The following is a 26,003-nucleotide window of genomic DNA, read 5'->3' as shown; positions in this document are numbered from 1 at the left end:
CAGAGAAAGTCTACAAAATACCTCATCACTACATATTATAAACCAAAGTCGCTTTTTCTGTCCCTATGTCCCCTTATACGCTTAAATCTTTAAAACTACGCAACGGATTTTGATGCGGTTTTTTTTTAAAGATAGATTGATTGAAGAGGAAGGTTTATATCTATATAATGTGAAGAAATATATAAAGGGGGCGTGGCAATCGGTCAAAATGTGGCAAAAAAACATAATTTTTTTGTTTTCACGGCCATAAATCATAAACGAATCAACCAATTAAAATGAAACTTTCTTGAAGTTTAACTTTGAAATATTTACTTTCGTTCTGCATCAAAAAAAAAATTGATTTATTTGTTATTTAACCAAAATTGTTTAAACAAAAGCAGCTCTTTTTCCAAAAAAAGCTGTTTGTGTGTGTGTTCGCTGTCAACCGAATGAAGCAATAGGCGTTAAGCGATAATCTCACCACACCTCATTAATGTTGAATTACATCATATGGTGACGTATGTATGTATGTATTTACGAATCGCTCGCATTATTTCATTTCGGACATATGTACATATGTATCTATGTATGTACTGAATTCCATGTAATTATATGTACATACAATTTTACAGCGAAATAAAACGCTATTTTCAGGTTCTATATTAGTAAATCGCACATAATTAAAATACAGTTTTTGAATAGTTTTTATTGATTCGGAGCGCGTTTAGTTTGCTATCAATTCCATACAATAACATTTTTTGTCATTTACTTTTTACGACAACTAATAGCTTATTTTCGAAGCGATTTCAACAAATGGGTACAACATTAAACCTTATCCAATTAAATACCTTAAATACATTGTTGTTTTCATATAGATCTATGTATATGGCTCTTTACAGCATATAATTAAAAACAATATTTTTCAAGATATTACAACAGTAATTAGTGACTGCTCATTAATAGTCTGGGACGAAGCTACCATGTCAAACAAGACGTCTGTGGAAGCATTGGATAGGACAATGCGCGATTTGCGCAACAAAAATGCACCTATGGGTGGATGTACAATTCTGTTCTCAGGAGATTTCCGTCAAATCCTACCAGTTGTGGCTCGAGGAACACGTACTGACGAAATAAATGCTTCGCTAAAAAGATCCCACCTTTAGTCGTATGTCAATAAATTAGAGCTTAAAACTAATATGAGGATTTCGTCATCTTCACGTGAGAACAGGCTATTTCCAGAGATGCTGCTAAAAGTTGGCAATGGAGAATTAACACAAAGTGAGGGAAGGATTAACCTAGAAAACCTTTGTGTTTTGATAGACAACATCCAAGAGTTAGTCAACAATGTCTATCCTGACATTGATAACATAAGTTATAAGACAATATCTTGGTTTAAAGAAAGAGCTATTCTGTCACCAACTAACGAACAAGTAGATAAAGTAAATAACTTGATTATTTCAAAGATTGATGCGCCGACGAAAATATACTACTCGGTCGATACTGTTCTCGATTTGGAAGAAGCTGTTCAATTTCCTACAGAATTTCTAAATTCTTTGAAACCGTCTGGACTCCCTCCTCACAAAATGGAGCTGAAGATAGGTTGTCCTGTTATTTTATTAAGAAACCTAAGTCCACCTAAACTTTGCAATGGCACGCGTTTGCTGGTAAAATCACTGAAAACTTTCATAATAGAGTGCACAATACTCACAGGATGTGGTACCGGAGAAGATGTATTGATTCCCCGAATCCCTCTGATACCATCGGATCTACCATTCCAATTTAAACGCTTACAATTTCCGGTAAAGACATCTTTTGCAATGACCATTAATAAATCTCAGGATCAAACCTTCAACGTTGCAGGCTTAGATTTGAGTGTTGACTGTTTTTCACATGGCCAACTGTATGTCGCTCTTTCAAGAGTAACCTCTAGAGAAAACATGTTTGTATTGTCTAATGACAAAAAGGCTATGAACGTTGTATATAAAGACATTCTGTAATATAGTAATTGTTGTAAAAATAAAATAAATATATATGTAAAAATGCAAAAAGTTAATATGCAAAAATGTAGGGTATGAATTTAGATATCCCAAAGATAGCAGGAAATCTTCATGCTATAAAGAAAGGGGAATTGTTTTACTCCAAATTTAACGCGTGCGGGCCACGGGCAATAATGAATAAGCCAAAACTACTGGATCGATTTTAATCATTTTTTCAGTGAGTGACATAGGGTATATATTTTATACCCGTGCGAAGCTGGGCGGGTTGCTAATATCATAATAAATTAGTCTAAATTATTATTTATCATAAAATTAGTAGACGATAGGTCTATTACGTAAATATTTTAGTTCTCTTAAATTAATTAAATTGCTTTAAGTTAGAGCAATGGATTAAAAAAAAATCATATTATATTTGACACTTGTGATCTAGACAGCTGCAATATACAAACAGACAAGCAATGGAGTGCGTAAAGGTCAAGATAAAGATCTCCATCACCCAAATTCATGTTTGTTTTATTTAGTAAAAATGTTATTCAAAAACAATTTGGTTGACGAAATGCCCACCCTAATGTAGTGTACGTGCACATTGCATAGATTGACGTGGGCGTTTAATTTAAGTACCTAGAACGCCTACGATCGGTGCAATTTGTTACTGATTTGTCCATGAAGTTTTCACACAACAGGTTAGCAATTTGTTAAGGATACAGTTTGTGACAAGAATAGCGGAAATTGCTTTATAAATATTTACATTATCACGCTTTAATTGAAGCACGAATTCCTCCACAAACATATACTATACATATGCAACTATGCCTCTTATTATAACTATGTAAACACATATGTACCTAACCTACTTGCAGTGAAACCAAGACAAATTAATCGCCTGGATTAGAACTAATTTAAATGTGTAATATTTCAGCGTGGAGCAAAGGCGTGGATCATACCGACTGACAACAAACCGCGTGTGCAATAACCACGGGCACGCAATCTTTGCACGTGCACCGCAACCTACACATGCACACATACATATACAAATACATATCTCCTGCAACGCTTACAAATCAGCAACATTTGTAAAGCGTTCAACATTCAGACAATTGCACCAAACAAATTCGACGACAAAGAGATTTGTGTTTAACGGTATGAAATGTCACAGCAACATATCCCCTTCAAATAAAACCAAAAAACAACAACATTGAAACATTTTAAACTCCACATTCATCAGTTGATGCTGTGGATTTCAACATTAAGTGCCAACCGACGGTAATGCCTGCATGGATTTTTAGATTTTGAGTTTTCAGTGTGCGATTTAAAATTAAAAAACGAGGAATTTGTAAGAGTTAGACATGCGACGCGTATTATGGGGTATTACGGGCACAAAGCGCTCAACAGCAGCAGCACCAATAGCCGCCGTCGTAGCAGCAACCCACATAATCCCAGGCGGCGGTAAACCAAAAACAACGAAAACATCAACAACAAAATAAAATGAAGGATGTAATAAAATGCACATAAAAGGATGGCAAATGAAGCGCTCGAAAACGATGAAGCCACCAGTTCTGGCACTTGCTACAAAAAAATTGAAGTTCGGCATATACATACATACACACGTACATACATACATACATATATACATACATACACACTTATAGGTTGCTGCTATTGCGGCCGCCATTTTTACACCATCTAATTTTGGAATGTGAGTTAACTGCGCTTCGTGCACGCGAATTCCCCTGCTCACCCTAAAAACTTTTGCAAGCCATACTTCATTTGGTTTATTTTCGAGAAAATCCACTCGGATTTGCCTTTCAATAAAAATGCAAATTTTTCAACGCCTCCACGCATTTTCTTTGCGCTTGCATTTCATGTCCTTTTTATCAGTTTTATGCTGCTACACCTTTGAAGTTTTTAGGTTTAGATTTTTTATAGTAGTACTTTTTATTTTATTTTCTTTTTTTTGTTTTGTTCTTATCTTTTTTAAATTGGAGTTTTCTAAAACGCTCTGACTAAACTTATTTTTTCCCCCAAATTTGAATTGCATGATTTTCCAGCGCTTTTCCTCACTATCTTCATCCTCTCCGCTTGGAGTTTCATTTTCCATTTATTTACTTTTATGCAACTTTTTATTTAAATATACATATGCACATTCATACATACATGCTTGTTCTTACCTTCACTTGTGACTCCGTCATCCCTAAGGCATAGGCGAGTTTCGCCCGTTCTGGTCCCGCCAGATATTTGGTCTGTTCGAATGTCTTTTCCAGCGCGAATATTTGCTGACCACTAAACGTTGGGCGGGTGTGCTTCTTCTTGCCATCCTTATCGCTGCTTTGATGGTGTTGATGCGCCTGTGAGAGACTCGCTGACACTGGTGGGAAGAGAAAGAACGAAAACGTCATTCAGGGGTAAAGGAATGTTTTTATGTAGCTGCATAAAAAACTGAAATTTTTTGAGAAATATGCAGAAATGTTAAAGCGACGATTTTTAAATAAAAAATATTAAAAAAGTTAGAAGTTATTTTTTCATCAATGGCTACCAAAATGGGATGAACCAAAATAACAACCTGACGCTGCCGCCTGTGGCTTGCGTTTTCAGCAGAAAAAGCTTATTCAAACCTATTCTATTGCTTCCCAACTTTTCACACTAAGTTAGATTAAATTATCATATACGAGTAAGTCGCGCCATCGAAATCATTTCTGCACCATATCTCGCACATTTCTGAAAATGAAAAGGAGATGGTAATTTTTAACGCTTTGATTTCAAGAATTTGAAACTATTAATAGTTGAAGAAAAATAACTTCCATTACATTTAATTTTTCATTAAATATTAAAGATATAATTGCGAGTCTTCCCTAACTTATGACGCTGCTGTAGGAGAAAAAGGAATGAACTTCTTGCGCGAAAGTTCTCAATAATGTTCCACTAACTTACTACATCTCATACTTGCCGCTAGAGACAATAAGTGAATTAAAATACCTGATTGTCTGAGTGCTTCCAAGCTCAACTTCACCACAAACATAAATTATATTATTTCTAAATATTTCTCAAGGCTGGTATTTATTCGTCGAAGTTGCTCTTCGATTTCTAATCCCTCTACTCTCAAACTGTTTTACTCGTCCTTAGTTCGGTCCAGGATAGAATACGCGGTATTCGTTTGAACACCGTTTCATGCAGTTTATATTGAATTACCCCTCTTTGGGCACCCAGGTCTGACCAGATTTTTCGACTTTGGACGTGAATTTGAAATATTTCTATCATACCTTGATATATGCTGCCAACAAAGACCGTCCCAGAGCGGCGTTGTTAATAAATAATCAACTAACCTTTATCCCAATATAACAGTTCATTACAGAAGACCTGGTGGCGATTTGGGTAAAAGTGCCAACGAGCAAAGGTGAACATGAGGTAGTACTTGCCTCCGCCTACCTTCCAGGAGATGAGGTCACTGCTCCAACAAGGGAGGTTATAGCCCTGGTGGAATATTGTCAGCAAAAACGTCTCCGGTGGATCCTCGGCTGTGATGCAAATGCGCACCACACAGCGTGGGGAAGCACAAACATCAATCCAAGAGGTGAGTACCTTATTGAATTTCTACTTAGGTATAATATATCTATCCTAAACCGAGGCAACGAACCTACATTCATTAATGCAATCAGAGGTGAAGTCCTTGACATCACTCTCTCTAGCCATAATGTTTTGTCCGAAGTCTCAAATTGGCATGTGTCAGAGGAAACATCTATGTCGGATCACAGACATATTAGATTCGATGTAGGTGCAACCAAACCACAAATGACAATTTACAGAAACCCCAGAAAAACTAACTGGAACTACTTTCACTTCTATTTAGAACAAAGTGTCAACTGCTCTAAGCGTCACATTCAGCTTATATCTGAGCTTGAGTTCGAATCGAACGAACTACATTCAAACATAATATCTGCGTTTCACGAAAGTTGCCCAGTAAAAGTGAAAAAGCCACAAAGAAATGTTCCTTGGTGGAATAGTACACTTTCCAACCTGCGTAAAGAAACAAGAACCCTATGGAATAGAGCTAAAGCAATGGGGGACTGGTCCTCCTACTCAACAGCCCTAACCAACTACAATAAAGAATTGAGGAAATCTAAAAGGGCTACTTGGAGGAATCACTGTGAAAAGATTTGTAGTCTTCCGGATGCTATTCGTATCCAAAAAGCCCTACTAAAAGATCACTCAAACGGCATTAGTACCCTGAAAAAGCCAGACGGAAGCTACACAAGGAATCCAGAGGAAACCAGTCAACTTCTGCTGGACACTCACTTCCCTGGATCACTTGTGCTAGACGAGATCTCTGTACCGGCAGAAACTACTACATCTGCGGGTGCTGAGAACTTAAAACTAGCAAACAAGCTATTCCATGAAAAGCGGGTACAATGGGCGATATCAACATTCAGCCCATACAAATCTCCTGGTCCTGATGGGATATTCCCCTGTCTTTTACAGCAGGGGGCACACCATATTATCCCTAATTTGACCAGACTATACAAAGCAAGCTTACTGCAAGGTATTTGCCTACAAAATGGGCTGAGGTTAAGGTCGTATTTATTCCAAAGGTAGGGAAAAAACCCGAACAATTGCCTAAATCATACAGACCAATTAGTCTCAGCTCATTTTTCCTCAAAACAATGGAAAAGATAATTGATCAGTATATTAGGGAATACAATCTAGCTAAATTCCCACTGCATCGACTTCAATTTGCCTATCAACAAAAGTAACAGTTATTGAAAAGGCTATTGAGTCCAAACAGATAGCTCTATGTGCATTTATTGACATATCAGGAGCTTTTGATAACACCTCCTATGAGGCAATCTATAATGCCCTATATCTAAAGGAGGTACCTGAACCCATCACTAGATGGATAATATTCATGCTGAAATCTAGGACGATCAGCACCGAACTAGGAGGAACAATCAAATCTATCAAAGCCACAAGAGGTTGCCCTCAAGGTGGCGTACTCTCTCCTCTTCTGTGGACTCTAGTTATAGATGAACTTCTCCACAAACTGAATAACCTAGGATTTCACACTCAGGGTTACGCTGATGACCTAGTAGTTTATGTATTAGGGTGGCATGAGGAAACCATTTCGGATCGCATGCAGCAAGCCCTTACAATAATAAACAAATGGTGCACGGAAAAAGGGCTCTCCATCAACCCATCCAAAACAACACTTGTACCGTTTACTAGGAGAAGGAACATAAATCTCAAATGTCCCACCCTTAATAGAACAACACTTGAACTCTCGACAGAAGCGAACTATCTTGGCGTTAGTCTTGACAAAACGCTTACGTGGAACTCCCATATTGAGAGAGTTACTTCAAAAGCCACAAGGGCATTCTTTGCCTGTACAAGGCTTTTTGGTAAGACATGGGGACTAAGCCCTAGAATGACCTTCTGGACATTCACCACAGTTGTAAAACCCATAGTCACTTATGCATCCTTAGCATGGTGGCCCAAGGTCAAGCAAAGAAAGGCGGCAAACGAATTAAGCAAACTGCATCGCCTGGTATGTGTTGGTATTACAGGGGCTATGAAAACATGTCCCACGGATGCATTGGGTGTGCTCCTGAACATACCACCGCTTCCAATTCTAATTGAAAGGGAAGCTCGCTCGAGTGCCTTAAGACTAAAAGGTATATCTGAACTTAAAAGTGGGGATATGAAAGGACATTTAAAGATCTTAGAAGACTTCCTACATAGTCCCATTCTTCATAGGGATGATATACTATCACCCAAACCAATACTCTTCAGGAACTTCCAAGTTATAATCAATGAACGAACAGACTGGAGAACTAACTCTATCACTTTCAAACCTGGCTCCCAGCTATGGTTTACTGATGGGTCCAAATTGGAAAATGGTAGAACAGGGGCAGGAATCAATGGGCCCAAATTCAAAAAATCGATTCCGATGGGATCCTACCCAACAATATTCCAGGCAGAAATACATGCCATTGAAATATGTGTGAGAGAATGCCTTAGAAGGAAAATGAGAGGTACTCACATCTACATACTTTCAGATAGCCAAGCGGCTTTAAAAGCCCTTCTATCAACAACCATCACCTCTAAATTGGTAAACGATTGCCTAAACCTCCTAAACACGTTAGGAAACCTGAACACAGTAACACTATGTTGGATTCCGGGACATGAAGGACAAGAGGGAAATGAAATGGCTGACGACCTTGCAAAACAAGGAGCAAATATGCAACTTACTGGTCCTGAGCCTTTCTGTGGACTGACAAAAGGCCACATTAATGAATTCCTTAGGAAATGGGAGGAAAGAAAACTTGCCGCACACTGGCTAAACTGCGCCGGTCAGCGTCAAGCCAAACTATTCCTAAGTCCCAACAAAGGAATATCTGACAAACTTCTCTCACTAAACAGAGTAGATCTGCGTCTTTTAACCGGATACCTTACAGGTCACTGCAGCCTGAGGTACCATCTAAACAATATTGGTCTATCCGAGACCAATGTCTGCCGCTTCTGCGAAATGGACATAGAAAGCTCAGAACATGTGCTTTGTGAATGTCCTGCGTTGGGCAGACAAAGACTTCACCACCTTGGTGGTATCGTAGTATCTCCATGCAATCTTTGGAACAACAAACCCAAAACTGTGCTAAAATTTCTAAAAAGCCTAACACTCTAGGGTTACAAAATAGGCCTTTCACAATAGATCAGCTCTGGTCGCAGTGCGTAATGGCCTTCTAATAATAATAATCATACCTAACGACTCGAGCTTCCAGGTAGCCTCCTAAAAATTAATTTTCTAGCGCTTTCAAAAAGGATCCTCGAATAGGACGAAAAAAAGCCACTCCCGGGTCTCCTACGAAGGGTTAATATATTATTAAATGTTCAGAGAGCTTTTGTGCGCTTTGCTATGCGCTCGATGAAATTGATTGAAGCCATACCGTTCTATCGCTCTCGTTGCTTACTAATAAATCTCATGTCCTTGGAGTCTAGTTGTGTTCTGTGGCCAATGGGTTTTGTATGCGGGCTCAATAGATTGTCCGTCTCTGCTCAATAAAATTCTTTTTAAGGTTCCCTCACGCATTTTCAGTTGCAGTTGATTTTTGTGGGTATTCCTAAAATGTTTATGAAATGACTGCTCCTTTAGGAGAACGCTAGCTCAATTCCTTCGAGAGTTAGAGAGATGGGTCGCAACTTGTAAAGCCGATCCAATTTTGCTTAATAAAGTAGTAATATCTTAGAAGACTGAAGATGTCGATAATAACAGGTTGTTTTTGGAGCGCCAGTACTAAGTTAGCGATTGCTTTCTACAATTTTACGCAATAGCAAACCATTTCCATAACTTCATCGGAATTCTCCTGACTGTTATTAAAGGGGAACTGCACAACTCATTTCTTAAAAAATCTGTTCTGCCCTTTCTTCGTGTGCTATTTCGAAAACCCTTTGGATAGAGTACAATAGATTGAGCACTCTGAAGCTTCTGGGAACTCCACACCATGCAATTTCTAAGCTTGTAGCTGTGTCTACTGGCCATTGGACGATCGACACACACCGGAAAAGTTTATCATTTAAACCCTATTGCAGGAGCTGTGCGGACTTTTCAGAGAAGGAGACTGTTGAGTACTTTCTCTGTGAATGTGCGAGCTTGGCAGCTGGACGAATAAAGTGGCAGTGGGCCAACTTGAATTACATCAGTCTTCTCCATTACATCAAGATTAGAGGTCTGCCTTTAGTGCCACTTGGGGTGCGCCATAGTGGTATTTCAACCATTTCACCTACCTACCTATAAGTCTCGTTCAAAATCTATACCGATATCTGTTACTATAAGGCCAGTTTCAACGCATCTCTTCGATAACTACTCAAACAGTCAATAATAGCATGGACAAATCTCTTTCCAACGATAGAAGCTCGTTAGATGTATAGTCAAAAATCAGCAATTACCAAAATTAACGGTTAGTCACATGGGTCATAGGTCATATGGCTGCTAAAGTATCTTGAAGCTCAATTCAATACCAACGGAAAGCGCCTAGAAAGGCACCTTCACAATTTTCCAGTTATTTCACTTTCTTTCCTATTTCAATTGTAAGAATTTATTTTTGACTTACTAATGAAGCTTGAAACTTCAGAAGGGGCACATATAAATAAAAAAGGCCCACTCCCCCACAACTTCCAATCTCCGTCAATTTAAATAACTGCGTTAAGCATTCACTCGTGACTAACGTCATTTCACATAATTAGGACCCATTTAATAATGGGCTGACATTAATTGGCTGAAAGCACGGAATAAAAGCAAAGCACAGCAGCAAAGGCAAAGAGTCGTTGCAATGAAAAGGACAATTAACCAGTTGTGAGGAATGTTGTGTCAAGCATTGTAGGCTAACCCCCGTTGTCAGAATTTTACTAGCGCGGTTAGGCAACGTTGCTGTAAGGCTGTCAAAGCAGCCTTCCGAGATTTCATTGTGTCATGGTGGGTGATTCCTTTTCCGTACTCATTACACCCTGCGCCACAAAAACCATCCGCACGACCTAAGAGCTTTCACACTTGCTGACAAGGTAGCGCCACAGTTGCTGCCCACTTCTAATGATTACCTCCCTTAGGAAAGGGCACGAATTGTTGGATTTATACTACCGCGCAGGGTTGGGCTATTGTCGTTGAATAGCCTTGGCAAAGGCACGGCGGGCGTTTTATTTATACTTATTTTATTGGCTTATATAAACGTGAACAAATTGCTGCTGCTGACTGGCTGGCGGATATACCACTCAAGCACCACTCACCACTACACCTGCCACACTCCTGACACCCCCGCACCTTAATATTCTTGCCTCGTTGCGAGGATTTGTTCGTCGCCTGTTTGGCTAATTGATTTTCATGTTTTCCAAGAAAATGAAATGGCGCCAGAGGGCGCTTTAACAAATTACTACACACACATAAACATGCATATATATTTTGTTGTAATGCTGTATGTTGTTGGCATGCTATATGCACTAGGCTCGTGTTTAGTAAAATGTATATTTTCTATGCGGGCAACGTACTATAATTAATTTGCGGACAATTTGCGTTTGTTAATTTGATAGCCATTGGGCGGCCATGAATGGGCTTTGTGCGCTGTAGCGCCAATAGGGATGCATACTTTTGGGGCTCATTATGGTAATTGTTGTTGGTTTGCGGTTGGAGGAGCCTGCTCCATTTGCATTGATTCGATTTACTGCATGTAATTTTTTACTTTAAACGTCCAATTAGTGTGCAATTATTAGTTTTGGCTAGAGCGAACGATTTTCTTTTTTTATTAATTTATATGCGGCAGTTTTCGAACGATTTGGTAGGCAAATGGATGTTTATGTAATTATATAGGCATTTTGGACAATTTTTGGCGTTTAAGGCATATTTTTATTCGTTTAAAAATATTCGAGTAGAAACTTTAATAGAAGGTAAGGGAATTTAAATTTTCATTATTTTGATTATTGAATTTAGTGAAATGATTAATAAATTTTTTTAAGTGCAAAATGTTTAGGAATCCTAAGGTTAAACAAAAGTTTTCAAGTTGGAAATCAGCCGAGGAGGAGAAATGTTGTAGTGTTAGTGGGAGCATGCCCCCAGTACCACTGGTGTGACGTCAACTTCGATAATATTTCTGGCATTTAAATTTCAACCTTCTTACCATAACCAGAAGCAAGAAAGCAAAGCTGTTAAGATAGTAAAATATCAAAACCTGGGAATAAAATTAACGAGTGACTGACTCCATGTCAAGTGATCCTAATATTTTTGGTATAGCACACTTTTTTTTTTGAAAATTGGTTTATTATTACTATTATCATTTCTAGAGATAAGCATATTAAGAATTAACAGAAAAAGAGGAGGGGGAGGTCGGCCAACACCCAAACAGGGTGTTTGAAAAAATTTAATAATTTTGAGATTTATTCATTGTTTAAAATTTTGGTACAGAGTTTTTTAAACTAATATAAATTATAAAAATATACCCCCTTCAACTTTTTTCTTAATTTTTCCAATTTGGAAAAACTAAATTATTGGTTATTTTTGCAAATCACTCCCCTTTAGATTTTTCTGAAATCTTCATATTAGGGTTGTATTGAATCATGATGGAAAGAATAATGAGATGGCGTCTATCGTGGTCCCGTTACTTTGCTCTCAGCGAATTTGACAATGAGTTACGTGATTTTAGCTCCAGTATGGCCAGATTACCATTTTCGTAACTTGATTTAGCTTTTTTTTGTTATTTACTCTCTTTTAAATAAATGTGTTATGCTTATGCACAATTTCATTTATGTGTTTTTTTTGTTAAGCGAGACTCTTTTGTTAAGGGGACGACTTTTTTGCTATATTTGAAGTTATGTAACTAATAGGACTATCAATAAGTTCGTGCGGTTTTACAACAGATGGCGTAACTTGATTATTATTCCATCGATCCACATTTCCAAACATTCATTGGAGAGCTACTGTCGTAAGGCACAAACGTCAGTATAAGTTTTTTATTTGAAGCGTAAACAACAATATTTTTACCACACTTGAAAATGTCGAATTTCGTGCCAAATAATGTGTTTTTGCGGGGAATTCTTCTTCATTATTCTAATATGAAGAAAAAAGCAGCCGAAAGTCATCGTATCTTGGTGGAAGTTTATGGTGAGCATGCTCTATCTGAGCGAACGTGCCAGAAGTGGTTTGCACGCTTTAAAAGTGGTGATTTTGGCTTGGAAGACGAAGAACGCGAGGGTGCGCCGCCAAAGTTCATGGATACCGAATTGGAGGAATTGCTCGATCAAGATCCGGCTCAAACGCAAGAAGAGGTTGCAAAAACTTTGGGAGTTGATCAATCAACCATTTCCAAACGTTTAAAAGCCATGGGAATGATCCGAAAGGTAGGCCATTGGGTGCCGTATGAATTGAAGCCAAGAGACGTTGAACGCCGTTTTATGGCATGCGAACAACTGCTTCAACGGCACAAAAGAAAGGGTTTTTTGCATCGAATTGTGACTGGCGATGAAAAGTGGGTCCATTACGACAATCCAAAACGTCGGGCAACGTATGGATACCCTGGCCATGCTTCAACATCGACGTCGGCGCAGAATATTCATGGCCTGAAGGTTATGCTGTGTATCTGGTGGGACCAGCTGGGTGTTGTGTATTATGAGCTACTGAAACCGAATGAAACGATTACGGGGGATGTCTACCGACGACAATTGATGCGTTTGAGCCGAGCACTGCGAGAAAAACGGCCGCAATACGCCGATAGACACGACAAAGTTATTTTGCAACATGACAATGCTCGGCCACATGTTGCACAAGTGGTCAAAACATACTTAGAAACGCTCAAATGGGATATCCTACCCCACTCGCCGTATAGTCCAGACCTTGCGCCATCCGATTACTATCTCTTCCGATCGATGCAACATGGCCTGGCTGACCAGCACTTCCGTAATTACGATGAAGTCAAAAAATGGATCGATTCGTGGATTGCGGCAAAACCGACCGAATTTTTCACAAAGGGAATCCGTGAATTGCCAGAAAGATGGGAAAAAGTAGTAGTAAGCGATGGACAATATTTTGAATATTAAATTTGTAACCATTTTACGTCAATAAAGTTTCAAATTTCGAAAAAAAACCGCACGAACTTATTGATAGTCCTATTAGATAAGGTACTCTTTTTGTAAAAATATCAGTATGGTTTCTTTAGTATTTTCTGGTATTTTGTGGCTTATTTTTACAATGAATACACCTCTTGATGTCCTATGTCCCATTAAGGATTGATGGCCGGATGGTTTTATCCGAATTCAGTAAATTCAAACGCTTTTTAAAATGTGTAAAAATGTTTTCAATCTTAAGATGAGTTGAGAGAAGAAGATTTAATATTCTTGCATAACCTTAAATGGAGCCAAAAATTAAATTTGCACTTTCAAATTATCAAATTTTATAAGAGTAAAAAAATGTTCATTAGCACTAAAATCTTCTCAGAGTGACCTTTTTAACTTTTTTTTGTTTAATAATATAGTTTGTTTTTTAACTTTAAGTTTCGGTAGCTTTAAATAAAAAAAAGAAACAAACACGAAACTTAAAAATTGTTGCATTTTGGGTAAAAAAAGCATTAAATTTATTGTGAAGAGCAAATGGTTGGCAACACTGCACAACTCGGCAAACGTGACGTCACGCACTCTTGACGGACGCAATCTTCTTTCTATCATTCTTGGTATTGAATATTTTTGTTTTCAATTTGTTAGTATGAAATTTAATTTAAAAAAAAGTGTTTTGCAATTTGCGATTTATGAAAAATATCCCCCTTCGAATTTGTTTCCTATTTTTTCATATTTGGAAAAAAATATTTATTAGTATTTTTTATTGTAATAAATTTAATTTTGTTCCAAAAAACATATTATGATGTATTTTTTATCATAAAAACACTAAGCAAAAATTTTTTAATGTTAAAAAGCACCGAAGATATTTTACGTAGAGAAACTCTATACCTCAATATTATTATTTTTTACAAACATTTCACGGTTCTTCTCATTATACCATTGCCTATTTGCCACCAGTAACCAGCTTACAGAAAAATTTATGACAGTGTCTAAAATATGTACTTGGATCACCTGACATGGGATCGCTCTAATAAAGTAATCAGAAAAAAATTAGTCCATACGTTAGTTGCCCTATCTACTATCAAGATTAGTTACTAAAATAAGCATAGAGAGATTACCTAAAACAGCTTCTACTTATACTAACAGGACTAAAAAAAATACGCTGACGTCAAAGCGTTGAAAAGATCAGTTAAGCGAGCAAAATGCGCTGAAGACTAGATTGCCTTAGATGTATGTTTGTATGGAAGCATTTTCAACTAAATATTTGCACGTGTACGGAAATACCTGCAAAAAACAAAAATAAAATAATGCGTGGTAATAAAAGCGATATAATCAAATCATCAGCTCTTTTCGATTTTTTCAACGGCCAGCCTGCCATTAATGTTCCATAAAAACACCATTAAATTCACCACTCCAGCGCTATTTCTACTTAATTTTCATAATTTTAAAATGGCTGTCTCTTGTGGCTTATTAGCATAACACTCTTGAAGACAACCAAATGCTGGCAACCAGTTTCAGTGTTTGCTTCTTGTTTTTCAATGTCTGCTTCTCATCACTGCTCGCCGGCTAACGCTGTGTGGGGCTGACAAATCAAACTTGTTTTTAACTTTATTGTTCGTTTGTTGTTTTCGCCGAGTAGTCGCTCTGAACTTCGTCATCCCGGAAAGATTTTGACGACATTATTTACATACGCACTTGCGCTCACTCTCCTCATCTCCATATCCTCACATAATATGTAAGTGTGTGCGGATGTAAATTTTACCCACCACCTCGCGCAAATTAGCAGCTGTGCAACGCATTTATAAACAATTAATAAATGACAAAACAAACGACAAAGTTTTTGGTGGCATTTGCTTGTTGCTGCTGTTGGTGTTTTGGCTGCTGCCTTGCTTGGCTGCTTACCTCATCACTGTTCTGCTTAAGCTGTGTAAAACTTCGCATAATAAAATTTATAATGAAATAATGGCATTGTTAAAATTTTGGAAAGTTTTTGAGTAGCTTGTAAACACAGCCCTTAAAAATGTTCTGCAACAAACCGAAATGGCAAATGTTCTAGAAGTTCAATGAGCGAGAAAAGTTAAAGGTGTAATTGAAAAAGTTTTATAGGTAAACGAAATGGAATTTATAGGAAATGATTTCGAAAATCAATTTTAGTGTATTGAATCTATGCAATTAACGATTAGTGGTGAATATGTACAACGAGGTGAGCCGTGAAACCGAAGCGTAGTGTGAAAGTTTTAGTAGAGTAATTAACGTGAATGAGAGCTCTTGCGGTATTTCGACAATTATATTGTACTATACTATAGTAGACAATGAATGCTCTGAATAAAAAAAATAAAAAAAGAAATAGTAAAATAAAAAAATGCAGAACTTCTTCTTTCTTCTTCAAATTTCTTCCGACTGTAATGTTTTTTATCGGCCTGACCGAGAGTATTCGTTGATTACTTTGTTTTTGCTTTTGTCATAAAAAACCCATATCTCATTTCGAGATGACATAAGACTGTGGGCCTCTTGGTAGGTAGATGCAGGTGAAAGTGCCAGAACCCTGCTCTTGAATAAGCCCGGGTGCCTCTGTTTATAATGCATAAAGTTATATTTTCCCTATTTCAATACATTTTGAAGGATTTTCAAAAATTATTCTAGCATAAAATAAGCGGACAAACTTGCTCTTTTTTTTAAACGAAATCCAGGTAAAATGTTACGAGAGCTCATGTAAGAATTTGACTTTTTTAAACAGTTATGGGAGCATTGAGAAGTCACATAAATTATTACACACATTTCCTTAGAAACGAAGTCGATCTAATGCTCGGGTCCATATTTTCTCTTTGCGGCCAAACAGTTGAGTAGTAGATTCCAAAATACTATTTTGAGATTCGTTGAGCTTTGTCTAATATCTGTTAGAAAAAATAATAGTTTTCTCTTGAAAACTTCATTTCTTTACCCACCCTATTGCTCGTGTCTTGAGTTATTGAACTGGTGACAAATGAAGTAATTCTTCATCAGCCCATTAACCGCATGCAATTTGAAAAAGGTTATGTGAAGGTTTGGGTTTGTAAATAATTATTTATAATTTAATTGGCAAAGCATATCAGCAATATTAAAAGCACTTACAACACAAAAATAATTAACATAAGAAGAATATGCTTAAATATCACGTTTTACGCACGAAAACAAACAATTTAAACCTTTTCGGCTAACAACCTGATTAAAATTAGGCCGAGAATGGAGTTAAGGCCTACGGGACCTTGCGATTAATTAAAATTCCAAAGGTATATTTACACGCATATGTCTGCATGAGAGTGAACCCTTATAAAAGTGCCTGTAAAAGAACAACAACAACGCTATCATTAAAAAGCATTGCAGCAGAAACAAGCCAAGCAACTCAGCGAAGAATGTGGCGCAGCGACTCACATTTGCAAAGGCTCATTAAAATTATTAGCCCACTTACATAATACAGACATACATAAAAATGAGTACATATATATGAACATATATACGTGTAAATAACACTTTGATCAAAAAGTTCTCGGACCAACCGCCCATTGCGCGTCCATCAACTGATTTGGGTTCGGTTTTTTTTGGTAGGTTGCCACATCAGTGATAATTCTTACCAAAATTTTATCGCCATTGTTTGACATCTGTAAAAGTTACATCACCTTGAATTAATTATCCTCTGCACATAATAAATGCAAATTTACGATCAGAGTATCAAAGAGCTGGCAGAGGACTTGAACATTGCTTATTAATCCGTTGAGGATATTGTTGTTAATGAATTGGGTTTGCGCTGTGTTGCTGCAAAGTTGGTTCTAAAGGTCCTGAATTTCATGGAAACAGGGGACCGCGTTGCTATTATCAGACAAATGATTTCCAAGGCTGAATCCGACGAGTGAGTGGAAAGCGCCGAATATACCAAGACCAAAAAACTACGTCAGATTGTATTGTACACCACGAATTTTTGCCAGAAGGTCAGATAGTTAAGAAAGACTAATATTTGGTCCACCGATCCGCCAAAGAAGAAAGCGTTTGTAGGAAAACAACTCGGGGATTTTGCACCATGTCAACGAAACTTCCCCCAGTTCCATAACTTTCCGTGAATTTTTTACCAAGAACGAAATGAATACCATCCAACAGCCATGGGATTCACCTGATATGGCTCCCTGAGATTTTCTTCAGTTTGATTGAGCCAAAAAACCATTACGGGGAATGCGTTCGGTGAGTGCACACATACAGGCGAGCGTAAAAATGCACATACAAACATATGTAAGTATAATTTTCAAATTAATTGCTAAAAATAATAACGGCATTTTGTACAATGAGAAGCTGTAATGCCTTAATTGTAACACCCACAACCCATATGCAGAAAAGGGTGCTAAATATACATACACACAAATGAATAACGTTGCCTGCAAGCAACAGTGTGTCAAATGGGTTGATATTTGGAAACTAGGAAAATGTATCTCAATGGCGCAGACGGGGTTAATTATACATACATATGTATGTATGAAAGTAACTGACTCCGCCAATGGCTGATTACATTGGCGAGGCGTGGGTTTACTACTTGCACACACATACACACTTGATATAAATATGCACACATTCTGCGGTGCTTTTTCATTTGGTTGCTCCTCAACCGTTAGCGACGTTCGCCACCACCTTCAACTACCTGCAACACAGTCGCACATTGAACTCCTTCAGCTGCAACGTTTTAACCGGCATTTGAAAATTTTATTGGGTTTACGTGTTACACTTTCATTATAATTTTCGCAATTTTATTATCACCAACATGGCTAATAAAAAGATAAAATCACTTCAACAGCTACACTTGAATATTTTCATGGCATTCGCATATGTTTTTGTTGTTGGTCGTTTTTGCTCATTTTCACGAGGCACTTCAGTTTTACGGCTTATGTTTTTCGTTTAGCTTGGTTTCGTGTACGAATGTTTGTATGTGTGTATTAATGTGCATGTACATATACTTAATAAAGCTGGTTTTGCATATCATAAACGTTTTAAATTAATTGTGAGAATTGCGAGGAAACAAGGTCCTTAATGCTGTGGAAATTTTAATGGCGCAAAATATATAATTGGCTTGCCTTGAGCCTCCTCTATAATTCCTACTTTTATGAGCTGCGAGGTAAGCAAATAAATTCGTGCATATGTTTTTTTCGACGAGCACAAGAACTCATGAATATGTGAAATTTTCCATTTTTAAGTAGGGTGGCATTTAATAATGATTCTTGGGCATCGGTAATGAACGATGAGATATACATACATGGGTGTGCACATAATGTTAATTATATTGCACAAAAATAGATTTCATGTGCAAAATATAGTAAGTTAATTGGGGAAATTCGAAGCATAGCCAATTTTATGGATTTATTTTCAAAACATCGAATTTTGGTTTTTTACTTTCTCTTAACGGACAAGGCTTCCTAAATACTGTGCCAAATTTTCAAGGAAATCGGATTAAAACTTACGGAGAAACATGACTTCAACTTGTTTTTTTTTAACTCCAAAGCGATAATCGCTTGCATCCTCTGCCATTACCAGTAAATACGTTTGGTTATATTAAATTGGTTGCCGATGTGTAATACCGACGCACTATAAGTAGATCTCGTGATTGGATAAGTTGTAATACCGCTTAGATCATTTCTCCTTCACCTCGTTTTTTAAAACGTGGGTGCAGTTGACGAATCTGAACATTTGCGTATTCTTGGCTTAGATCCATCATTTAGATTCTGGGTAGAGAGAATATAAAAGTTTGCACTTATTGTGGTGGTCGGCTCTCAGTGAGCAGTGACACAATCAGTTGCTGAGTTGACTTTAATTTAGAGTTTTGTAAATTTTTTTTCATTTAACAACTCTTTTCTTTCTTTCCTCTCTCCTATCTCGCTTACGCGATTTTGGCCAAGTGTAAAAAGGTGCGCCAGTCGTTTCTTTCTCGTGCTAATCGGCGCAAGTTGGACACACCAAATGAAGCCAATTCCTTCTCCTCCTGATCTTTCTGACGCTTTAGTTTACACTAGGTTCGCCAGTTGGCCGACTTCATCCCGGTTCCGTGAGGGGGATCATCTAAATCTCCGCCCTAGCAAAATGACTCTAAAACCTCCACTTCAATTTGCGTATTCTTTCTATTATTTGTATATCTCCTTCATTCTTACAGTTTTTACAGAAGCCATTTCAGCGTACTCTCATTCTTCCTGTGTCTCTTTCACTCTCTTATTGATATTATGAATAAAAAGTTCACCTGCCTGCGACCACATGAGTTTAGTTGCCACAGTATTTCCATCTTGAAATTGAAAACTTTAAATTTGAAAAAGGCGAGCCAAGAAGCACCGAGAGATTGGCAACTCCTAAAACACTCAGGCTAAGAAGCCCATTGTATTCAAAGCTCTGGAAAGTAAAAGGCCTCCCGCCTCGTTTCCTAGTATATGTATTACTATGCCCTGAGAACTAATACCAAATGAAAAGAAAGCTGGTTGGTCATCCCGTTAAGAGATTTGTTGTATTCCGCTACAAATTTGGAGTTATTTTGGCAGATGCAAGTGCCTTCGGAGGTGCTTGGCTGAATATAAAACGTTTGGTCGAAGAGAACCACCACATGCGGAAGTATCTTTACACCCCATTTTGTTGCTTAGTACTGATTTGCGCCGAGCGGTCATCCCCAATTCTATTTGAACTGATAGTTGTTTTTTTTTGGCTTTTTTCTGGATTTGTTGCACGATGGCCGATTTTCCTGGCTTAAAGTTACCTTTACTGTTATTATTGTGAATTTTTATTAATTGCTTTATATCTATATTTGTTACGTTAATCCTTCTTCTGCACTTTCATTTCAATGCAACCAAGTCGCGCCAATTAATTTTTATCTTTTTATCGCAATAATTATAATTTTATTTACTCGATTTTTGCAAAAGTGCTGATAATAAAATTCAATTAAATTGCATAATAATAATAATAATAAAGGCTGTTTATTATTCCACATATTTTTGCTTTTTTGCCAGCCAACACTTTGATTGACTTTCCCACCTGCCTCAGGCGAAGCTGATAAAAACAATTTTTTTTACTTTCACACCTACGCCAACGCACACAAACATGCGCAAATATTTACTTCAACAGTTATTGGCTGGAATTTAACGCCGTAACGACCTCTCAGATTGCACGCACGCGTCGGCACGTGCTGTTCCGTGTGCACACCTATATACGCACATAAACATTTACAACATGTATGTGTATGTGTGTGCATTTATGCGTGTCTGTTTGTAAATATGCAGATATTTGTTGCTTAATCCCATTGCAGAAATGCATTATTAATAAAATGTAAGTGCAATGAGCTTGGGGAAAATTTACAAGTTTCCAACAACTACTGCTCGTGTAAAGGTGTGTGTGTATGCTACTTTTGGCTCTGTTCATCATGCAAGCTGATAATTTTCACTGTTTTTATGTTTGACTATGGGAGTGTGATTGCCGTGAAATTTATATTTCATTGCATTCAATTGCATTCCGATTAATTTATGTGTGTATGGATGCATGTATGTATTTACAAACACATATACGCTTATCGCTACATAAATATGCAATTATTATATGAGTAATTCAATCAGTTTTATCATCGATTGTTGCACGCGTCGGAGGGATTATGGCTGGCTACCGCAAAAATCTGTGGCATATGTTCATCAACCTTTTTATTTATTCTTTTTATTTTATTTATTTAATTATTCGATCCTAACACAGCAGGGATAAACCTTATAATCATTAGTGCCCTTATGAAGGCTATTTTTTAAATGGTTCGAAATTGCAAAGGGTTAGGAAAATGAGAATTTTTTTCTAGTGATAGATAGTTTTATGATATTAATGATGGAAACTGCTAACTTTTTTTTCCATCTCCTACAATATTCGCTGTCACGAGCAATTTTCCGCAGAATCTTGCTATCAAAGACTCGAAGGGATTCCTCATCGGATGCTGTTATCGTCCAAGCTTCTGCCCATGTGTTAGGACTGATATGATGAGAGCCTTATATGTACAATGTTAATTTTGTTCCTCGGAAGAGGACTTTACTACTCATTCGCCTACTTAGTCCAAGGTAGCACTTGCTGGCTGGCCTTATTATCGGCGTTAATGCCGGTTCTTAGCTAAACGAAGTCTCATACACCCTCAGAATGATAACTGCTAACAGTGACGTTGGTGCCGATATGCGAGTGCGCTGATTACCTGTTTGAAGACAGAAAACTCTTCCTTTTATCCTCGTTCACTGCCAGATCCATTTGCTTTGCTTCTTTATCCAGTGTGGAAAGACAGCACTAATAGCGCGGTGGCTAAGGCTGTCAATATCATCGGTATACGCCAACAATTGTAAAATTGTGCCTGAACGATTAAATTCTGCGATTCACACGATATTATCCAGCATCAGGTTAAGAAAGTTATACGACAGCGAATAACCCTGTCTGAAACCTTGTTTGGTATCAAACGGTTCGCAGAGGTCCTTCCCAAGTCTGATGACGCTGCTGGTATTAAAAAATGTCATCTTGCATCATAGTTTTGCGGGGATATCAAATTCGGACTTTGCGGCATATATGCAATTCCTTTTCGTGCTGTCGAATGCAGCTGTAAAAAAAGGTGGTGTGTGCCGATTCTTCTTTAATGGGAATTTTTCAAGACTTGGCGTATTCTGAATATCTGGTCGACTGCGGATTTTCCAGGTCTAAGCCAGGATTCAGCCTTTCACACAATACGCTCGCTAGAACATTATACGCGATACTTAGAAGACTAATCCCGCGATAATTGGCAGAGCACACTTGAATTCCATTCGATTGCTTTCATCCGACCATATTTTGCATAGAAGCTGATGCATGCGCCTTACCAGCTTATCGCCATCATGTTTGAATAACTCAACCGGCAGTCTGCCGGCTCCCGCGACTTTGTTGTTCTTTAGCCGCGTCATCGCTATTCTGACGACGTTAAGTAGCGAAACGACAGTTCCGTCTTCAACGATTGTGGTATCGGGATCTTCACATTCTCTGTGACATACGCAGTTGTCCACCCATAACTTGAATATACTTTGGACGCCAGTCACCAGATTGCCGTATTTGTTCTTACAGGAACATTCGTTATATGAAGGAAAAAATTGTAAAAAATCAACAAGAATTTTGAGCTGCTTCAAGCTAGCACTTCCTTGTACTAAAATGTAATGGGCTATAAAATTTCGTGAGCAAATTTGTTTTTTCTAATTTTAATTAAAAAATTGAAATTTTGATAAAAACTTACCAAATTTTTATAAATCTTGTACAAACAAAGGGTAGATTTCTGTACGAGAATCTTACCAATATTTACCAATTAATAAAATCCACTCGTTTGCATAGTTGTGGCTCTATCTGCGCCCGAAAGGTTTAAACAAATTTACATTAACATAACATTTACTGTTAGACAAATAATGTTAACTTAATTATGTTCTGAGAGTGAGTTGGAGAAATTTGATGCAACAACAATTTCAAGGTAATTTGGGCAATAAATGCGATGTTTAACCTACATTAAACTCTGTGGAAATACGCTACAAGCCATTACTTTATATATGTATGTATATGGAAATATGTATGAATAAAAGTATATGAGGACTTGTCTAATTAACTCTTAATATACCAGCGTTTCTACTTATTGAGAACAGAACTTAAAAAACATTTTATCTTTTTATGTCTTTTGCAAATTCTTCATTAGCTGGTACAAAGAATTTCGAATTGTGCTGAAAGAATGCAGGTTCTTAAGTACAAATTTGTATAGGTATAAAATCTATTACTAACAACTGCATAAATGTATTTCAAATTTCGTAGCTCTCATATAAAGTAGAATTTTTTCAAACGCCAATTGGCTCATCATTATTTTACGACAAATTCTTATTGTCTATTACGCAGATTTCAATTACAATATTCAACAGCTCATAAAAGTGTGAAGATACAAAATTTATGATTCTATTTACACGACAACAGCCCAACAATAAAGAAGAGAGGCACAAAAACATAAAGCAAATGCCGCGCTCATACACGAGCGTAGTGCGGCAAAACGCCCACCAACACGCCAACAAAAAAATCAATAACTCACTGCCGTTTACCGAGAACGCTGATATTATTTTTTCATATACAAAAATAAGCAAAAAAGCATGAAAGAAAAAACAGGAAATGTTATACGAATCGTGTAAAAGCCCGTGGCATTGACAAAATGAGCTGGCGCTAAGTCGCCAAACGGCCAAGCGCTTCATCAATAGACACCCATACATGCACAGTGAGCCAGTCAGTGCAGCACTCAATTGTCCTGGTGAGAGATACTTTATTTTGAGCGCGACCGTAGAAAAAAAATTGTTCATAAACGCTGTAACAAAGCTAATCCTATGGCAACTCAGTGGCTGAAGAAAGGGAAATGTAAAAATTGACACTGCGCCATGCAGCATGCCTTATTTGCTCTTTATTATTACTTTTTTGCTGCTGTGTTCACGTTTATTATTTTTTCTGAACGAAAAAATGTATTAAGCAAAGCGCAGCTGAGTCCTAACGCCATCGCAGCGAGCGATACTTCATGAAGCTTATATGCGTATGTTTGTATGCACGCCGCTGACTTTGGCTAGGTCCCAATGCCCTCATAAATTATCACAAATATGAAGCGTTTATTTGTGTTTACCACCTAAGCGGCGCACTACGCATCCTTCTCACTCACACCCTTCAGAGGATGCGGACGCGGTGACAATGATGCCTAGCCCAGTTGCTGCTGCACTGCATGCTGCTCTAGCTCACCGTGTTCTCTCCGTCCCGTTGCTTGTCTGGCCTTATGTTTGTCCATTTGCACAGTTGGCTGTCATAATCACATAAGTCACCCTGCCGCCACTGTCTCAAATATTACCTTCCTTCCGCAGTTGTTGCTGTACCTTTTGCTCTACAAATGCGGCACTCACAATTTTCCGCCTTTCAGTTCGTCTTTTAATGGGTCTCAAATGCATGTGAATTATTGAAATGTTTTTTTGCTTATACTACAAACTTAAGCGCATATTATTAATGCGTATAAACAATGTTACGGCGGCTGAAATTATAACTCTGCATTGTGCAATAAAAGATGGTACATTTCTGGGGGTGGTCGATTAACACCTCGCGTTCTTCAGCTGGGACACTCCTCAGGCGTATTATTGAAAATATTAAAAGCCCATTTGTTACATATTGATGATGAGCATCATGAAGTGAATATTGTATTTTTTTTCTGGTAAGGGGTGAGGAGAAATATTTAATAAGTGAATGAAGAAAAGTAAAAGGGATTTTGATGAGTTGCACGGAGTTGACGGTAGATCCACAGTAGTTGCGGCAAATAGATGTTAATTAAAATCAAGGTTGTTTGGCTTATCATACTGTCGTTTTAGTAACTAAGCCAGGATCTAAACAAAATTTTGATACGCTTCCTCCTGGAAACCACGATATCGTCTGTTTTCACCACCCAAAGTCAACTTCAAACCGTTTGAACTAGCTGGCGAATCTTTTGGTGTGTGTCAAGGAGCACTTGAATATATCCATTGAATTTTGATTTGAGAACTCACAAGTGAGTGGTGTATGTTTGGCGCCAAGACAAAAAGAAAGATAGCGAAGTGATGTAGCTTCAGCAGAAGCCGTAGAGATGAGGAAGAGGAAGTGACGTTCTCGCACCTCCCATGTCATTGTCCCGCTCTGATCAGACGTAGAATTATTATTTTAGCCAGACAATTCTTGAATGAATCAGTATCATCAGAAACCAAGGATCTGCAGTCTTTTGGCTTTCTTTCCTGCATTAGCTTTTTATAGTTGGGCCAAATCAGTCTCGCAATTTTGTTAATGCTTTTCTTGCTCCATTTTGTTTCAATCATTCGTGTGAATCGCAAGTATAGGTTAGGTTAGGTTGATCTGTCTGCGTTACCAGATGGAGTATATTAGTAATATGTTTTGAATTACTACCTATGGTACCTATTTCTATTGCGAATTTCCAACTGCTGAGATATATTTTAATCCGTCAAACTTTGAATTTTCTGATTATGTTTCGTCTAGTTCGTTGTATAATATTCATATTGACTTTAGTCTTTTTTTCTTTGTGGAAATCGGAATGGGTGAAATAAAAGTCTTTTGCCTCATCAAAATTGTATTCGGTTAAAAAGGGGCGGTGGGAGGGGCTGGGACATATATGTCCCCTCAGTATTTTTATGGACGCATTTGTCCCGTTTAGTACTTTATGATCCAATATTGTTTTATATAAAAGTTTGTTTTATTATGAATTCAACATATATTTAGTTTCAGTAAAGTGATAAGAAGAAAACAATGAGCAAGTAATACAGTATAAAAAAATTGGTTTTTACTTATGGTAAGGAGCAAACAAGAATACTGATGGGACACATACGTCCCACCAGGATAAAAATGCCAGTAATTTTTTATATAACACAAAAACTTTTACTTACT

General features: G+C 37.5%; 1 protein-coding gene across 1 annotated transcript in view; it reads right to left on the bottom strand.

Moving 5' to 3' along the window:
* Positions 1-26,003, bottom strand: part of LOC128860669 (brain-specific homeobox protein) — a 66,944-nt gene that overhangs the window by 16,133 nt on the left and 24,808 nt on the right. The window contains exon 3 of the mRNA XM_054098325.1: positions 4,145-4,341. Within this exon, the coding sequence (XP_053954300.1) occupies positions 4,145-4,341 (197 nt within the window). The remainder of the gene's footprint in view (positions 1-4,144; positions 4,342-26,003) is intronic.

Source organism: Anastrepha ludens, chromosome 4, assembly GCF_028408465.1.
Source record: "Anastrepha ludens isolate Willacy chromosome 4, idAnaLude1.1, whole genome shotgun sequence".
Classification (NCBI taxonomy): domain Eukaryota; kingdom Metazoa; phylum Arthropoda; class Insecta; order Diptera; family Tephritidae; genus Anastrepha; species Anastrepha ludens.
This window is presented reverse-complemented; position numbering and strand designations above follow the sequence as displayed.